This window comes from Pelobates fuscus, chromosome 9 (genome assembly GCF_036172605.1).
Source record: "Pelobates fuscus isolate aPelFus1 chromosome 9, aPelFus1.pri, whole genome shotgun sequence".
In the NCBI taxonomy this organism is placed as follows: Eukaryota; Metazoa; Chordata; class Amphibia; order Anura; family Pelobatidae; genus Pelobates; species Pelobates fuscus.
Genome location: NC_086325.1, coordinates 153211220 through 153231649, shown reverse-complemented (window position 1 = coordinate 153231649; position 20430 = coordinate 153211220). Strand labels below are relative to the sequence as shown.

General features: G+C 37.0%; 1 protein-coding gene across 1 annotated transcript in view; it reads right to left on the bottom strand.

Annotated features, from left to right (window-relative positions):
* LOC134573698 (histo-blood group ABO system transferase 2-like) overlaps nucleotides 1-19688 on the bottom strand; it is a 58421-nt gene extending 38733 nt beyond the window's left edge. The window contains exons 1-4 of the mRNA XM_063433481.1: nucleotides 19652-19688; nucleotides 9971-10045; nucleotides 2659-2718; nucleotides 704-748 (exon numbers count right to left, since the gene is read on the bottom strand). Of these exons, the coding sequence (XP_063289551.1) occupies nucleotides 704-748; nucleotides 2659-2718; nucleotides 9971-10045; nucleotides 19652-19653 (182 nt within the window). The 5' untranslated portion in view covers nucleotides 19654-19688. The remainder of the gene's footprint in view (nucleotides 1-703; nucleotides 749-2658; nucleotides 2719-9970; nucleotides 10046-19651) is intronic.
* Nucleotides 19689-20430: the final 742 nt, after the last annotated feature.

The following is a 20430-nucleotide window of genomic DNA, read 5'->3' as shown; positions in this document are numbered from 1 at the left end:
AAGTCTGTGACTATGTATGTGTGTGTATGTCTGTATGTCTGTATGTCTGTATGTCTGTATGTATATATGTATGTATGCCAGTATGAATTAATGTATGTCTGTGTGTATGTATGTAATGTCGGTGTATATATGTGTAAGTCCTCATGCATGTGTGTCTGTATGTATGTTAGTATGTGTCTATCTGTCACTATGTATGCCTGTGTGTCTGTAAATGTGTATATGTCTCAGTATGTGTGTGTCAGTACATATGCCTATATGCGTGTCTTTCTGTTTCAGTATGTATGTCTGTTAGTATGTATTCTTGTGTGTGTGTGTGTGTGTGTCTGTGTCCTTTTGTATCAGTGTGTGTTTTTGTGTCTGTGTGTATTCCTGTGGGCGGGATTTGCAGGCGGACCCTGTGGGCGGGATTGGAGGCGGGCCCCAGGGGGCCCACCCCCTGAGCTGAGTTAGGGCCCCAAAATTTCTGGTGGCGGCCCTGGTAGTGGGTGGCATAATATGATCACACAGCCACTGCTGTGATTCCCAGTGTTATTATGTAGCCGACAGAGTTACTGACAGTAATGATTTTGTGGTGGAATCCGCTACACTCATACAAATAGTATATTGTAGTATCAATAAATAATAGTACAAGGAATCATTTGTACCAAACTCCTTGTGATTGCACCAGTATACAATATCATTATGTTATCAGATGTTAAGTTACCGTTGAAGAAGTTTTGGTTCTTTTATTTGGTCTGCACTGAATACACTGTAACAACAGGTTTAAAATAATTATATGAGATATAAAACAAACTGCCACATGACATCAGCAGCAAGCATTCAATGATATTGAAAAATAAACAGAAAGCAAATTAAATCAGAAAATTAGTTTCACCATATTTCTCAGTCAAAAAGTATGATCTTTAACTCTAGTAGAATTCACATAAACTGCAAATATTCCAATTATTGTGTCAGTTACCATTTTTCACATTATGTAAATTATACTGCTGACCAGCCGTTGTGGACCTGATTGGTATTGTCTGTTTTGGATGTCTACTTGGTTAGCAGGATCCTCGTTGGCTGTATACACTGATCATCCACAACGATAAAACCACTGGTAGGTGAAGTGAATGACTTTGATGATATCATTACAATGTCACATGTCAAGGGGTGGGATATCTTAAGCAGCAAGTGAATGGTCTGTTCTTAAATTTCATGTGTTGGAAGCAGCAAAAATGGGCAAGCGAAAAAAGATCTGAGCCATAGTGATGGCTGGATGACTGGGTCATAACAACACAAAAAAAATCAAGTCTTGTGAGGTGTTCCCGGTTTGAAGTGGTTAGTGCAATGGGTAAAGCAGCGTCAGGGCCATGGGAGCCCAAAGCCTACTGACTCACATGATGAAAAGCAAGCCCAGCTGGTCAGATCATACAGAAAAGCTGAAAACCTTGTGTTAGCCATGAAAGAAAGGTTTCATAACACACAATGCATTGCAGTTTGCTACATATGGGGCTGCATAGCTTCAGAATGGTCAGAGAGCCCAGGATGGCCCCTATCTACTGCCGAAAGCACCTATAATGGGGATATGAGCGATAGAACTGGACCACTGAGCAATGAAAGAAAGTTGCCTGATCTGATTAATCACATTTTCTTTTAGATCAAGGGATGGGTGGGTGCATTTGCATTGCTTACATGGGGAACAGATGGCAGCAATATGCACTATGGGACGAAGGCTGACTTAAAGGATCTGTTGCTAATGTATTGGCCCCAGATACCACAGGACAAATTCAGAGGTCTTGTGGAGTCCATGTCTCGATTGATCAGAGCTGTTTTGGCAGTACGAGGGGAACCTGCATGATATTAGGCAGGTGATTTTAAGGTTATGGCTGATCAGTGTATATAATCCTATTGTGGGCCTCTGTGCATTAACTATTAAAGTATAAATGGTTTTACTTGGATCATGAGAAGAGACAGATATTTATGATCCAGAGATCTTTTCCACAATATGGTACTTCTTCTTATTGTTTAATACATTACATTTAGGCCAATTACCATTTCTTATTTTAAATAATGTATAATTAAGGTGCTAGTTACTGTAGCTCTATCACCTCAAACTTTACTTTCTCCTATTGTTTCCACTTTCTGAACCTGTTGCTCTTTTTTTATTTTCTGATTTTATTTTCTGATTTCTTTTTAAAGACAAAAGACAAATGGGTGACTACTTTTTTTTTAATGTATTTTTACTACAGTTTGGAATCTTGACAAAGGAAGTGGAGCTCCACCCTTTTTGTCACAATTGTCAAGCATAGGAAAAATACTTAAGACAAAGAAGTCCCTACTTTGGCTTATGTTTTAAAGAGAAATAGATCAGACAAGAAGAAAATAAAAACAGCTTCTGAAAGAGGAAGACAATGGGAGGAAGACAATGGGAGGAATGAAAGAGGAAACAATGGGAGGAATGTAAGTTTGAGGTGACAGAGCCACCTTAATGGTCGAGATTGCTCTATCTGTTCTCATGAGTATTCTTAATTTAAGGAAAGTCTGAAGGGTTAAGGGAAGGATTGATATATATATATATATATACAGAGTTGAACAGGCACCTAGGTTGGTCATTAAGCTGAATTAAAATCTTAGATTAGATAAGAAATATTTTATTTGCAGAACTGTAACACTACTCACTCCTCGGCATTGCTTGCAAATAGTAAGACACGATGCCAAGCATTGGTTCTAGAAGTATACCTGAAGAAGAAAAAAACACGTTTCACTTTTCATTTAATGATTACTTTTGACCTAGAAGAATTAAACAGTGGATAGTGTACAGGACAAGCAATAAAAGTCTGAAAAGAACAGAAGTTAAACTGAAATCTGCCTGTGCGAGTCCTCTCAGTATATGTTTTCCTTTTGTAAGCATTGATTAGATAAATGTAAGTCAAAGCTTTGCCAAGAACAAGGTGTTTAACGTGCTTGATAAAAAATAAGGAAGTGATTTTTGGCACAACGTTTGTAAATTGGCTCTGAAGTAACTAATCTTGTAAGGATGGATTACACAAATGTAAGTCAAATCTTGAGAATGCCAAGAAAATGGCAAACCCAACGTGGTTTACACAAAATGAGGAAGTGCCTTTTGGTCAAGATATATATAAATTGTCTGAAGTAATTTGTCTGACTGATTTTGACTTGTTCATGGCATTCGTTATTATTAATACTATTGTTATTAGCATTTATATAACTTAAACATATTTTGCAGCATTTTACAATTATACAAAGGGGGTATTTAGAGCTGAAGACGAGTCTGCTCAAACAAACTTACAATCTCTGAGTTCATGGAAGCAAACTGACTTACATTTGCTTACCAAAAAATCTATAAATGAAAACTAATTTTACAGTGCCAATTAACGTGTTTTTTTGCTAACATTTAACATCTGCATACCCCATATCAAAATTTGCACCACCATCAACTCTCCAACCTCGCAGAAACCTCAAGTCCCTCGATCTCCAGCACTTCTCCACCAAACTCCAAACACTCCTTTTACCCATCTCAAATCTCAACTGCCCTAACTCTGCAACCACACTCTACAACTCCACTCTCTCCTCTCAACGTGACATCATGGCACCTCCTACAGTTAAACGCAGCAAGCGCCCCCAATTACAACCCTGGCACACCAAGCTGACCCGTTACCTCCAAAAATGTTCCAGAACTGCTGAACGCTGCTGGAGAAAGTCTCACTTTGCATCTGACTTTGTCCACTATAAATTTATGCTGCGCTCCTACAGCATGGCTCTTTCCTCTGCAAAAGTTAACTACTTCAACACCCTCATAAGCACACTGTCCCATCAACCCAAACACCTGTTTCACACTTTTGATGCCCTTCTTCGCCCTGTGACTCCCCCTCCTTCCACCACCTTGTCCGCCACAAACTTCGCATCTCATTTCACTGAGAAGATCTCTACAATCAGGAACGAGATCTCTAATCTCTCTCCTACCCCTATCAATACAACACCCAACCCCATTCCCCCTGCCATCCTATGCTCATTTGCACCTGCTACAGCACAAGAGGTTTCTGCTCTGCTCCTGTCCTCCCGCCCCACCACCTACTCCCTCGATCCTATTCCCTCGCATCTCATCCGCACTTTGTCTCCCTCTCTTGCTCTTCCTCTCACTAGCATTTTCAATCTCTCCCTTTCCTCTGGCACATTTCCCTCACCCTTCAAACATGCAACTGTAACCCCGATTCTGAAAAAGCCCAACCTTGATCCCAACTCCCCATCCAACTACCGCCCTATCTCGCTACTGCCATTTGCCTACAAGATCCTCGAGAGAGTTGTGTACGCCAGATTGACAGACTTTCTCGAATCCAACTCTCTGCTTGACCCCCTTCAGTCTAGATTCCGCGCTGGTCACTCTGTCAAAACTGCTGTGACCAAAGTATCCAACGACTTAATTGCTGCTAAATCTCGCGGCCAATACTCTATCCTAATCCTCCTTGATCTTTCTGCCGCCTTTGACACTGTTGATCATCAACAGCTTCTTCACATTCTCCGTAACTTTGGTCTACGGGATACTGCTTTATCCTGGTGCTCCTCCTACCTCTCAAGGCGCTCTTTCAGTGTTTCTTTCTCTGACACTGCCTCTTCTCCCCAACCCCTCTCTGTCAGCATCCCCCAAGGTTCTGTCCTCGGCCCCCTACTGTTCTCTATCTATACTGCCTCCCTTGGTAAACTCATCAGCTCCTTTGGCTTTCAATATCATTTATATGCAGATGACACACAAATCTACCTGTCCTCCCCTGATCTCTCTCCGCCCACCTTGACTCGTGTTTCTGACTGCCTCTCTGCTATTTCCAACTGGATGGCTGCTCACTTCCTTAAACTCAACCTGTCCAAAACAGAACTTCTAGTTTTTCATCCCTCAAGTGCTGCTACTCCTGTGCCTGTCTCCATCCAAGTCAACGGCGCTACTATCACTTCTACCTCACAAGCTCGCTGCCTAGGGGTTCTTCTTGATTCTGACCTCTCTTTTACTCCCCATGTCCAATCGATAGCCAAATCCTGTCGCTTCCAACTCAAGAACATAGTGCGCATCCGCCCATATCTAACACCGGACGCAGCGAAGGTACTGGTTCATGCTGTTGTTCTCTCTCGCCTTGACTATTGCAATCCCCTTCTCACTGGTCTTACATGTTCCCAGCTTGCAATCTATAATGAATGCGGCTGCGAGGCTTATTTTCCTGTCCGGTCGCACCTACCACGCCTCCACGCTCTGTCAGTCCCTGCATTGGCTTCCAGTTAGATATAGGGCCCAATTCAAAATTCTGGCGCTTGCTTACAAATCCCTACATAATGCTGCTCCAACATACCTATTCTCCCTCATACACAAGTATGCCCTGTCGAGACCCCTGCGCTCAGCCCAAGACCTACGCCTATCTTCTGCCCGGATCCCCACCTCTGATGCTCGCCTTCAAGACTTCTCCAGGGCTGCACCTCTTCTGTGGAACTCCCTTCCCTCCTCAATCAGACTTTCACCCAGCCTCCACTCCTTCAAAAAATCTCTGAAAACTCACTTCTTCATTAAAGCGTATCAATTACACTGTCAGCAGGCTTCTCATCCCCCACCCCATGACTCCTTTCCTGCAACTGTAAAAATGACCTACCCAGCACTCAATAAACCCTTCTCTAACAAACTATTTAATTCCCCTACTCTAACCCTTTGTGTCACTATACCCCACTCCCTCTAGCATGTAAGCTCATCGAGCAGGGCCCTCAACCCCCTCTGTTCCTGTACGTCCAGTTGTCTGATCTCAATTATGTGTCTGATAGTCCACCCATTGTACAGCGCTACGGAATTTGTTGGTGCTATATAAATAATAAAATAATAATAATAATAATAATAATAAAATAATAATAATTAAGAAATGAGCCGATTATTTCTATGCAACACCATTTTGAGAAAGAAGAGAATGTTATAGAATCATTTAGGAAGTTTCTATCATGCTTGAAAACATTTTAGAATAACAATTAAGTAAATTAAAATTTTATTAGCAGGACAGGTCCCTTTAATGAGGATGCTATTTATATACAGCAGTGTATAGTATGATTGAAAATGACACTTATTTCTCCATATAGGACACTATTTTTATCATACTGTAAATTTATGTTTCAATTCTTAATTATTTTAATTATTTTTAAATTTTTAAACCTGCAATTATTGACATTGAGAGTCTTATTTATTTACCTCACTATGCAGGACATTTCTACTTCATCTATGTCTAGATTCTACTCCTGTAATATTGCCATTGAGACAGCTCATTTATCATTTATCATTATCTCTTACTCTTACTTCTATATTTATTATTTTTATTTTTTATTTTTTATTTGTTATCCTTTTTTGTATCAATAATGTCCCAATTACACATTAAAAAGAAAAGGACAAGGTCTCTTTAATAAATATCCATGATAAGATAGTAGAAGGGATTAATATAAATATAGTACTATCCATTATTTCAAGTTAATATGTTGCACTATTGCAATATTAGATAGAAGATACAAGCACCATTTGCATTAGAATTTATTTTTCCAATAGATTCCCCTCCGAGATCAGTATAAACAGTATGCGCTATGGAGTATAGTGATGCACATTATTCAGTTTGATCATTCTTCCGTAATATATTAATGAAATAAGAGTTTAAGTAAATGACCGTTACGTTTAAACTGATATCCAACGGGAGTAACTATGGTCACAAGTGGTAACAAGAAATGCAACATAATATTTGAGATTAAGAATGAGAATCTAAGAATATGTGCCAATATTATAATGATGTAACAATATTAAATACTGTGTATGTAAAATGATTTAAAATGCATGTTTATTGATATGTGAAAATTGAGGGAAATACATTGCTATATAAGCGGCAACTGCCTGACAGTCCGTATCCATTGAAAAAGCCGTTCTGACGGAGAAACGCGCTTGGAAGGACTGATTGCTGATTACTGAAAGCCAGCATCTAGGGAACACTTACCTGTATTGTATCCAGCAAAGTAACATCTAAGCTGCTGATCCTAGACGCCATGAGCAATACAAGGTCTGCACCTAATATGCACTTTGTATATCAGCTTATAGATACATGGTAATGAAGTCTGATTATTATTATTTTATTGAAAAGTTTTATCTGAGCTTTTACATACTGATTTTAGCTGAGAGCTAAGACTCTAATAAAGCAAGGTGTATTTTTAATTCATCTGGACTGCTTCTCATGTACTGTATTAATACAGAGAGTCACTAATTCATTTTTCTCTGTATCTTTTTCACATATTCACCTCTATTGTGGAGTGCTACTATCCAAGAAAATACCTGGGATAAAGGAGACTTGCACAGACTAATATTGGACTTTATTACTTAGTCTGTTGCATTCAGTATATAAGATCTGCTATTGACTATTGTTCCAATTGTCATTTGTGGTATATTACTGTTTGACTATCTAGGAGAGATAGGTTTATTCATATTACTGCAGTAATAGAGACTGCAGTTAGAGGTCAAGGGTATAACCTGTTTTTTATTGTATGTATCCATTAAGCATTATAACACATTATCACAACAGATAATTTGTAGTATGGTTCCATATTCCAAATGATAAGTTTTTCTCATTTTATCTTCTCACGCATACCAATGATACTATAGTATAGGGACTACTTTGTCTCTGTATTTCTTCTTCACCTGACTTTTCTTGACCCAAAGTAGAGCCTAAGTGTCAATTCCTCTGGCTGTCATCCACCTCCAGCTTCGATGTCACCTTTGGGGGACTTTGAGAATTCGGCACAGTACCCAAACTGTGACAGTGCCACTTTAATCTGCCTTCACAGTTTTTTTCACGTAATAAGCTCATCTGACCACAACGAAATATAGACAAGCAAAAAGGGGATTCATATATTAGTAAAAAAAGTTATCACCCACTATCAGCTGCTGGTGTGACTTGACAAGACAGCAGGCCTGGACTGGCCGTAGGGTAAACCGGGGAAATGCCTGGTGGGCCGCAAGACGACAGGGGAGATCAAAGTATCTCCGCTGCCAACCTATTCAGGGACAGCATTTATATTGCAAGGATATTCATAGAATGTTCACTTGGTCCAAGCAAAGAATGGGCAGCATTTTGTCAACTTTGTAACACACATCTGCAGTGCATCATCTTGGCCAAATATTACTTTATCATAGCTTGTTGTTCCTTGTGCCTTCATTAGCATCATCCCTTGTTCAGCCTATAATTTTTATGGAATGCCTACATCTTATATAGCTGTTTTTTCTTTCAACTCCTCTGTTGGTATCTTGGATTTCATATTCAATGTTGTATGCATGCTATCCATTAGATATATAGATTTCCTTGAAGAGCCCATCAAATACAGCTTTTTAGTTTACCTAGTTAGGAGTGAAACCTGCAATTTGTATCTGTATGTACTATCATAAGCATATTATTGATTGATCCATGTGTAATAAAGACCATTTCTATTTTGTTTTGTTACTGGCACATCCAATATATACATATCCCCTTTTATAGATCCTAAACCTCAGTGACCCTAGGGCCATCGAGGTTTAACAAGGTGTTTTTTTGTCTATTGATACTTTAAGTGCTACCTCATACTATGGAACCTCTGGGTGAGGTTTTACTTAACCCATATGTTCATTTTCACTATACATAGTTACCATAAAGTAGTACTTTATCTGCTCAGCACACCCTTTTCTACTTCAGCTGCTTATATTAAACCCTGTAGGCTGACCTACAAAGGCTTCTGTACAGCATGACAGGAAAATGGCTTGGGAAGCATTTGCAATCCCTCTCAAAGCCGAGGCTTGGAAAATAAATTAACCGCTCTACTGAGTTGTGTTTAGTGCAGAGTGTCGATAGTAATAATGTGTAAGAAATGGGGTGCATTTAAAAATTATATTTTCTATTTTAATTTATTGACATATGCTTTGTGAAGGAAAGTTGTGTAATAAGCTATCTGGTTTCACAATGGAATTCCATTTACATTTTAAAGGGGGTTGTCATCAATGGGTACAAAGGGTACAAATCATGGTATCAGAAGATCAGAGTAATGAACATCTAGGTGTACCCATTGAAGTGTTTTTTTCCAAGCCATCCTGTCTCTAAAAGAAGTCCAGGCTTGCTCCCGACCTACCCAAAAACCAACCCTAACTGGTCACATCTTACACAATGTTACAGTATAGCTGGAGGGAAGAGTTCAAAGGGAAAGACTTGTGTAAAGACAAAACTCTCTGGAAAAAGGGGTCTGGATAAAACACTTTTGGGAGGGAAATGGGATTCTGGGTAGTTAATGACTGCAAGAATCAGTCTATAAAAGAACAACAGCCAAGGAGGTAGGGCTCCTCAACTCTCTCCTCTCTTTCTCTCTTTGTCTCTTTTGGAGAGGACAGTACAGCAAGCACAGGTGCCATGGTAAACGGAGAGAGACTGTTTCAGATTACCCAAGATGAAGGCGCAAGGGGAAGATCTTCATTTAAATGTTTAAGTATTGCCCTTTTCAATGTACCTTTTTGGTTTTGTACTGTATTGGTTATAATGTGTATTGTGTAAATCCTTTTTAAATCTGTAACAGTATTCTAAATCAATATTGACAATACATTTTATTATACACTTGTGTTTGTGCCTTATTTGTCGCACATTCCTTAAAATAATATCCTTGTAAGATGGTCATAATTTCTTACAATGTAGAGTAGGGCAAGATAAATGAGGCTTCATGGCTACGTTTTAATGACCTTGCTTTTCAAAAACACAAGACAACTTATTGCTTGTTAAATAACCACATCATTTTTAATTTTTTTTACAAGGTTACTTTGATGGCATGTGGTAACGGTAGTATTCACTTACCTTTGTGGACTTCCCAAATAACCAGTCACAATTGATCACAATACTTTTACTGAACTACTTGGAGGAAAAACTGCTGAACATATGGGAAAGCCTTCAGAACCAGCTATACTCACCAGATGCATGACACCGAGAATAGAAGCAGTACAAGTAAAATCAACAGAACCCATTTTTGTAGATACAGGCTTGCCCTGCAACAGAAAAATGAAGAAGAAGTTACAATATCATCATTATATCTGAGAATGCTATCTGTTCTTACCTGTGTTAGGCTCTCTATAAAACCCGTTCTAATTCCTTACTGATGGGTTACAGTAATACAGGCCTGATATGTCCAAATTGGCAAATATTCAGCCTGCCGGGCCCTAATTTGTGTTTAACAGATACATTAAATGCAATGTGGATGGCTAAAGAGCTCTTTGCTCTGTAGTACAATGTTTGCCATGCTAATTGACTGCAATCACTTCAGCATCCACTTCTCAAGGGACATATCCTCGAGGAAGTCCAACCTCAAATGAATTAAGACATTGTGTAAGAATTGTGATAATCTGTTAAAAAAAATATATTTATTTAATTCAAAATGGATTAAAAAAGATTAATTAAATAAAGGAAACTGTAAAGTCTTAAAGACTCAAAGAGATGGTATAGAAGTGGTCCAAATGTAGGGCTATAGACTCATGATGTTACTCATGTTTTAAGTTTTTCATTGACCAGTCAGTCAACCAGCCCCCAAACCAGGATCCTGCCCATTATACGCCCCTCTCATCTTTTGATAGTCTTTTGCTTAGTTAGTACGCATTAGGGTTACAAAAGTAGCAGGGAAAGACAATGTTTTGTATATGTGTCAAAATACCAAAAAATGAAACCGACGACAAATCAGTTCTCTCAGTGCAGTCCTCACCTAAAGATCTACTATGCATAACTAACACAATACTGACATTTAGAAGACCTATGGAAGGACGTGGAGTGAATAAATAAAAAATTTTTTTTATCAATAATATTTTAAATAAATGTAACACATTGAATAGGTAATTTTAAATTAAAAGAAAAAACAAACAAACAAAAAAACTTACTCCTATGCTGAAGACTAGATTAGTATTTAGTTGGTGCAGCACAGCAATTTGGTAGGCATGCGCACTTGCCTCCTACTGCTTTCCTGTGGGGAAGCATTGGGCTTGCTCAGATAATCAAGATTATACAATATGTATATATTTACTATAAAGAAATATTTAATTATCTAGGTCTTAAGAGGTTTCTTAAAGATCATATTATTTCTTTAGCTGATGATAAGGGTAACCTGTTCAGGAAGATTTTTTCAGGCTTAGATGTAAAGAAGGTATTCTCTCTTGCGATAGATTTGATAAAACTCACAGGGGGTCCCGGATATACCTAATGCTTTAACTAAATGGGAAGAAGACTTGGGTATCTCCATTCCCTATAATAACTGGTGTAAAGCATTTCTGTTGACGAGGAAACATATACATAACCTGAATATCCTTGAGACTTTCACAAAAATTTTGTTTAGATGGTATTTGGTCCCTGTAAGACTTTCTAAAATATCAATTTCTAACCCCCCAAATTGTTGGCGGTGCTTCTATCCTGAAGGGACCTTACTCCATATTTGGTGGACTTGTCCCAGAATTAAACCTCTATGGAATATCATATTTGATCTTATTTTTAGAATTGGAAGTATACGTCCTGAGTGTAAAGCGGATTTTGCACTTCTCCATCTCTTTGGCTTAGAAATACAAGGTAATCTAGAATTGATGACGGTCCATTGCTTAATGCCAACTAAAATTCTAATTGCTAGATTTTGGAAAAATACGGAAATCCCAAATAAAGGCAAACTTAAAGCACAACTATTATATCAACTTGAGATGGAGAAGGGCTTACTCTTGAGTAATAACTTCCCTAATGAGGGACTTTGTGAGTTTTATTCTAAATGTATTGTAGACATTACAGGCTGGTAACGGGCTGGAATTTGGGTACTATGTATGTCAATTTTGGCCAAGCTGTGATGAAAGCAAGATTAGGATAGTTTATTATGATCTCTCTGATCCTTTAGTAGATATTAAAGTAACTTTATTTATGGGTAATTTGACTCTCTCTCTCTTTTTTTTTTTTTATCCTTTGTAAGACCAATTGTGAGTGTCCTGTTTGTAAGCTATAGCCCATCTTTGTCTTTCTGTGTAGGTGTGGTTATGCTTATTTTCTGCAATTATTGAATTTAATATTGTAAATTGATACTTTCTGTCTTAGTTGTTGTTTGTAAGGTATTGTATGTTATTTCCGGGTTAAAATGCCTTTTTATGTAGCATCCTGCTCGGCTATGTGACATGTTTGTCTTTTTATAATCTATCAAAAAAATTCAATAACTATTAAAGGGACTCTCCAGGCAGAGTCTTTTACTCACCTGGTTCCAGCGCCGGGAGCCTCGTGAAGCCACGCCCCCTATTTCGTCAAAATGACGAAATAGGCGGGCGCGAGCAGGGAGCAATCAGACGCTTCCATTTGGAAGCACATACTTCAGAGGGCGGCATTCATGCCGCCCTCTGAAGTCCCGAGCACACTACTGCGCATGAGCGCGGTGTGCAAAGCCGCGAGCTGAGCTGACTGACAGCTCAGCTCGCGGTCTTTGCCTGCTGACAGGCTGACAGGCTTTCCTCTGCTGACAGGCTGACGTGTACAGGGCATTTTTAGGGCCCTGCATGATAGGAAGTCCCTCTGGTGGCCGTCTGAGTGACAATATTTGTCCTGTGCCTGCACAATTAGTTGCATCACATTTGGTAAAATAATACTTTAATATGATATAAATTTAATGAAAAGGATAAGTCAATTATTGATACAATATAAATTTAATACTATAATAAAAATATTTTAATTATTGTGGCATACTAAACTTAACTTCCTCTACCATGGAATTACTTGGCAATATGGTTAATGGCAGCATTTTGTAAATATAGCTACAATTAGGATTGGCGACATTAACTTTTTATACCTTTTATGGTTTTTGTTTATATTTTGTTTATATTAAAGTATACTTTTAAAGTTATTTTTTATATTCATTCTTTTACCTCCTGGATCCTGTATATCCTTGGTGGGGATTATACCACCTAAGCTGATCATACTAGAGCAGGTTACATGCTCTAGCAATTGTAAGTACAATACTATCCATTATTTACACTATTACTGGTACTTACTTCACCATTGGCTGCTATTTTCCTTTTTTTTGCATATACCACGCATATTGCACTTTGGAAGCACCTGTATGTACCACAACAACATATCCTAAGACGGGGATTGTACCGTCCAAGCGCTTCACAGCTGAGCTCTGTTATAGCTCGTATAAATGTGAGTGGATTATATATAGCTATACTCACCACCGCCCAAAATATTTTAATTACTGTATTGCACTATTGTTTTTTATTCTCTGTTTTATTCCGAGGTTCGGTTTCTTCTGGATATACTTGAGAACATATATATGTATATTTTGCACATATAAAATACTAGGCGCGGGATACACCTTTCTTTTGTCTGCCTACAAGTTCAGTCTAACCAAATAGCTTTTCCTGCCATCATGTCTAATGTATAATTGTCTTCGATAAATGCTCAAAAATGCAACCTTGTAACAATACACTAAGGGCTATTCACTAAGCTCTGAATTGTAGCAACTCAATCTCTGACTTGTAAAATTGGGTTTAAAATAGACAAGTTGTGACCAAAGCTAAGTTGGAGAATTTTTATCAGATCAGTAATTTTTTGTTGAACGTTTGCAATTTAGATTTTAATTCGATACACTTCAGAGTTTATTGAATAACCCTGACTTCGATGCAGAGTTCATGTATAAGACACATGAGACTTGGAGATAACATTGTTTTGTAATATAAATTATGTTAAACTATTTCAATGCATGCGTTTTAATATGAAAAAAAAAAAACAGTAAAACTAGAGGCATTACACCTGTTATTGTTTTTAAGATACATTGGTTTAAAATCATGACATGCGCATTGTCGTCTCTTTGGCCTATTCCTGTTATAACCAATTCTAACCTTCAATAAACACAGACAAGAATTATTTGGCAAAAATATTCCACGGCTTTATTAAATTATATAAATATATATATATGAAATAAGATATAAATTTAAGAGGTCATTGTCACCAACGCTTGAAAAGACATCCCCCCAATTAACATGACTAAATACCCAGACAATGACCTCAAAACATATTTACATAATACATCCTTATAACAGTGTAACATAACATAAATAACATAAACATTAACACAGCCACCCAGGGCAACCATTTCCAATTGTAGGGGCATACCAAGACACCCCTACGCCATTACCATAGCCACCAAGGGCATCCCTTTCCACTGTAGGGGCATACCAAGACACCCCTACACCATTATCCCAGCCACCAAGGGCATCCATTTCCAGTGTAGGGGCATACCGAGACACCCCTACACCCCCAGGTTCGTAGCTACCGCCGAGCTCAAACCTACCACCAAATCTAAAGGTAAGTATTCCTCCTGACCTATCCCACTTACCAAAAACCGACCAACCCCCAATTAAACTAAACCATCCCCCGGCACCGGGGGCTCTGTCAAGGCCCATTCCACCTAGCTTTGCTTATTCCATGGGCTTCATTATAGTAAGCAGGACCAAGAATTGAAAATGCACTTTTTTGAACTATTTGCACATTTGAAGTAAATGTGTCTCCAAAACTTTGACAAGTGAATTTAAAATACATTTTGGAAAATAAAATGACATTTATAATAGCATACTTGTTGTGTGATACATTCTGTTCGCTTTTTAGATAAAGTAGAAACTATATCTGCATGAGAAATATCATGACCTATTTAAGGACAGGTAACTTAAAAAAATATATACATAATAAAAAATACTAAACACATATAACATTTTTTTTTAAACTGAACTAATAAGTGGCATGCATAAACACAAAAAATGATATAGCTCTAGCACGCATAATACAACTTACAGCCTTTCTTCTACTCAAATTTCTTTTTTATTTTGCTTTATACGACAATTCTTAAAAATACTGTAAGCAAAATATTTCACCCTTATGACGATATATTTGAGTTTATCACATACTTGATATTTTGTTTTTTGTAAAATGCCAATTTGCATGCAAATGGTTCTGTCAGAATAAATGTGAAGAAAGATATATACCATACAGATGTATTCAAAATATAAATTTGCTTGTATTTACATTAATATATTATATTTTTATGCATTTTTGAATAGAGATCCCTATATATCAAATTCCCGTTTTGCACTACATTTATAAATTTTATACATTTTATAAATGTTTCACTCAAATACAAGTCAGTAGTGTTTAAAGGTTTATTATCTAACAAAAAATTCTTGATTTGAAGACATCAAAGTGCTGCAGTGTAAACATCTTTATAGATAACGAATATCATAGACAATAATGAAATAATGTTGGGATCTGACTAGATATCTGGAGTTTATTAATAACACGAGAAAATTTATAAAAACCTAAAATTCCTCTAAATTTGCAGTTCAGTTTTTTTTGGCCTGAAATGAAAATTTTCTTGCAAATTCTTAGAAATTCTTTTGTAAATTTACCCCATTTCAATATTAGCAGTTTGTACATGTAAATAAAAAGAACGTTTTAACCCCTTCCCGACCGGTGACGGAAATTTTCCGTCAACCTTGTCCTTCAGTTAAGGACCGCTGACGGAAAATTTCCGTCATTTACTAAAGTTAACCCCAGATCGCCGCAATCTCGGCGATCGGGGGGTTAACGGTGCTCCGGTCTGCCTCAGTATTAGAGGCAGACCGGGAGCACCCGATCGGGCTGCCCCAGCACCGGTGCTCGCTCTGACAGCATGTCAGAGTGAGCACATGTGCTCCAAATACTCACCTTCCGCCTCCCTGCACTTAAAGGGACTTAAAATAAAGGGACTTTAAATAAAGTTAAAGGGACTTTAAATAAAGTTAAATCCCACCCCCCCTTTCCCCTGTTTTAATAAAATTAACCCCTTCCCTGCCAATTGATCACTGACTACAGTGATCAATTGGCAGGGTATACATTTTAATGTCATCTGATTTTTTTTAACCCCTGAGGGTTAATTATTTGTTTTTTTAACCCTCAGGGGTTAAATTTATTGTATTAATTAATTTAAATATTTAAAAATTATATATTTAGCTAGCTGGAATGCGTGGAAGTTAGTGGGGAATTGGGGAATTTGGTGTTAGGCTAACTAGGGGTTAACGTTACATTTTTTTTAAAATAAGCTTTGAAAAGGTAAAAAAAATGTTTTTTAACTGTTTTAGTAACGTTTAGGTAAAAAAAAAATACCACCCCCCTTTACCCAGTCTAAATAAAAATTAACCCCTTCCCTGCCAGTTGATCACTGCCTACAGTGATCAACATACAGATCGCAGTATTATACTGTGATCTAATTTTTTTTAACCCCTGAGGATTAACTTTTATTTATTTTAACCCTCAGGGGTTCAATTTATTTAATTAATTCATTTACGTATTTTCTAATTATATATTTTGCTAGTTGGGGTGGGTGGGAGTTATGGGAAAATGGGGAATTTACTGTTAGTGCTGCTTACTGCTAGTTAGGGGTTAACGGTAAAAGAAAAGTTTAGAAAAAAATGTAAAAGTGTAAAAAAAGTTAAGAAAATGTAAAACATTTAATAAGTAAAAAAAAAGTTTAAAAACGGGTTTTACAAAGTAAAAAAAGTTTTACAAAGTAAAAAAAAGATTTACAAAGTAAAAAAATACATAAAAAAATGCTCATTACCACTACACTTGGTAGCTGAGCAACATATTAAGTATTATACAGTCGTAGTACACATAAGGTTTGCAAAATATACTGCGCAAACTCACTTTGTGTGTCAAAAAGGCAGAAAAAATGCTTTTTACCACTACACTTGGTACAAGCTAGCGGAAAAAATATCCCACGCTAAGGTTCAAAATATGCCTTTTGAATTGCCCTGGGATCTCTTCTTTAAGAAATGGTATGCCTTTATGGGGTAATTGGATTATATAGCCTTGTAAAATACTCTAAAATGGGACATGGACACAGCGTAAAAATTCAAAGTTTGAAAAAAACTTGACCGGTGTATAGTCGCCATATGGGCAGTCGGAATCTAGGACAAACACCCCCCATATACCTACTCCCAATAACACTCTGACACTAAGGAATATGGGTTAAATCGTCCACAGCTTTATTAAACAATCTCCAAAATAACAATTAGAATAATTAGAATAATAATATAATATATATAACCATAATAACTTAACATGTAATATGGGTCATTGTCCCCCCATGCTCCGCCCTTACATCCGTATCCTTCTTTTAATATAAAAGGCAATGACCCCACATAGATAACACAAATATATATATATATATATATATATATATATATATATATATATATAACATTTCGCCTTTACTCTAACATAAATAACTTAAAGTGCCAACATAATAAACCATGGCAGGGGTATACCCGGATACCCCTACCCCACCAGGTTCTGAGCCACCTCCAGGACTCGAAACCTACCAACCACCAATGACCACAATGTTTCCTGTCCATCACGTTCTTCCTGGGGAGCCTCCTTCCTCTTCTTAGGCTCCCTATCCTGCCGCTGTGACAAAACGGGATACCCCACAGTCCCATACAGACCTAGGGAGGGTGGGCGGGACAAACTTAACCAGGTAGGAGATTAAAAGTGATCTTTACAAAATGGCTACCTATTTAAATAGCCAAACCCCCTTTACCCACAAACCACCAGTCCTGGCCGTTTCCTCCTAAGCCCGCTCCCTAACCCCTGTCAAGGCCCTGTTCCGCTAAGCTGTGCTTTGGCTACATTGGGCTACAGGAATGGCTGTGTCTCAAATGTGGTACAAATTGATACAAGCTAGCGGAAAAATTATCCCATGCTAAGGTTCAAAATATGCCTTTTGAATTGCCCTGGGATGTCTTCTTTAAGAAATGGTATGCCTTTATGGGGTAATTGGATTATATAGCCTTGTAAAATACTCTAAAATGGGACATGGACACAGCGTAAAAATTCAAAGTTTTGAAAAAAACTGGAATGGCTGTGTCTCAAATGTGCCCCTTCAATGTCCACATATACCTGGCAAAGGTACATACGGGGGTATTGCTGTACTCAGCCGACATAGTTGAGCAACATATGAAGTATTATACAGTCGTAGTACACATAAGGTTTGAAAAATATACTGCGCAAACTCACTTTGTGTGTCAAAAAGGCAGAAAAAATGCGTATTACCACTACACTTGGTACAAGCTAGCGGAAAAATTATCCCACGCTAAGGTTCAAAAAATGCCTTTTGAATTGCCCTGGGATGTCTTCTTTAAGAAATGGTATGCCTTTATAGTGTAGTTGTAATATGTAGCCTGCTCAAGTGCTCCAAAGTGGGACACGGATGCATCAAAACACTCCATGAAAATTAACACTTAAAAAACTTAACTTGTTATGTCTCTTTTACAGCAGTGTAACTTCACAAAATAGTGTCTAGGTCATACATTGGGCATAATGTTTTACTCAGAAGGCTTAGCTGAGCATAATTTGGGGGGTTTGAACTTAGTGGCACATATGAAATGTACAAAATGCCCAGCAAAAATGCAATCCATATGTAAAAAATGCCCAAAATTATATTTTACCACATACTTTGGCATATATTGGTGAAAAAATGGGGGCATGTTAAAGCACAATATGCACCATATGAGATACCCTGAGGTGTCTACTTTTACAAATGGTAGGCCTTTGTGAGTTTTTTTTGAAAAGTCAAACTGCTATAATACCCCAAATTGAAGCATAGGCCCATTAAATCCGCCTGTCAAAATTCTACTGTAAATGTTGAAACGGACAGGTCTCCTATATGGCACTGTAGCTTCACAAAATAGTGCCAAAGACATACAATGGGGGTACCGTTGTACTCAGCAGAAGTAACTGAATACATAATAAAACCTTGTACAGGAATAGCACACACCAACTTTACAAAATACACATGAGAAGTTCTTTGTTATAAGTTTGTGTGCCAAAAACCCCAAAATACTAAATTTTACTCCAATATTTAGCAGAGATTGGCGGTGAAATGGCTACATAGAAAGTGTCAAAAAAACCTTAGGACAATAGCCTGTGATGTCTACTTTATATAAATATATACTTTTGTGTGGCAATTTTGTTTTCTTTTATGGCTATTAAGCTTACAAGACAAGCATACCAAACTCTAAAATCGCTCCACATTATATATTCTGTAAATCAGAACAACTAAATGAATTTATTTTTAATTACTTTCTTTAACCTGCACTAATTAGGCACACATTATTATTGCAAAAACTGTACAAAAAACACAAAATAAAACTTTTTTTGGCATTTTTCTGTATTTTTTTTAATAATAAATAAGCATTTATATATATATATATATATATATATATATATATATATATGTTACATCAAATTAAAGCCCTTTCTGTCCTCTAAAAAAACAGTATATAGTATGCGTCGGTGCAATAAACGAGAGAGATGCAAATTGAAGTTGAACGCATACAGCAAGAAAATGCAAAAATTGCTTGTGTCATTAAGCGTAAGACAAGCTTCTGAAGCTGTGTCCTTAAGGGGTTAAATAATCATTGAATGTTGACAACAAACATTCTGTTCTGGTGGTATTTAGTTAAGTACATATTCATTGTATATTCTTTGCATATCGTATACCTTATATGTTGTGTATTAGATTTTTTTGTTTTTAATAACACAGACATGAAAGTACTTACATTCTTCAATCTACGCAGGATAAAGGTAATACTAACCAGAGCTAGGAGAGGAAGAGATATACATCTCGTTGTAATGCTGTTATTAATTATTATTTGCCTATGCTTATCACATGAAAATACTACAGGGGAGGGTGGATCTATATTTAGAAAGATTAATTATTATTATACATAGCATGATCTGGTGAAAAGTGTAAAGAAGAATCAGCACTTAAAAACTTAAATAAAGGCAGTGCTCCTAAAGGATAGGGCTCCCTCACAGGCCCTATAGGTATATAGGTATAAGGAAGTAGAAAAAGGTGGCACCACAGAGATAATCTGTACAATTAAATATAAGCAAGTAGTAATATAGAAATAAACAATGATACATAATACAGAGAGAGATCAATAAAATAATAATAGGTATATTTTTACATATACACAGTATATATATATATATGTATATATATATATATGTATATATATATATATATATATATATATATATATATATATATATATATATATATATATATATATATATATATATAAAGAACAGTACAAAAAGAGTCCAGTAAAACCTTGGGATGAGAGAACAATCACAGTTCTATCTGAGGTAGAGACGTCTATGGAATGGTGGGATCAAGGGGTTCGTGGGATCCGTATGAAAGAGAAAAGAAAATCTAACAGTACAATAAAACCCAAATAGGTAGCAGCCAATAAAAAAAGGTCTATATGGTCCTACTCACATTTTTGAGAGCTAAAAACTAGTTCTAGTATAAACAGCATACAGTGGTATATTC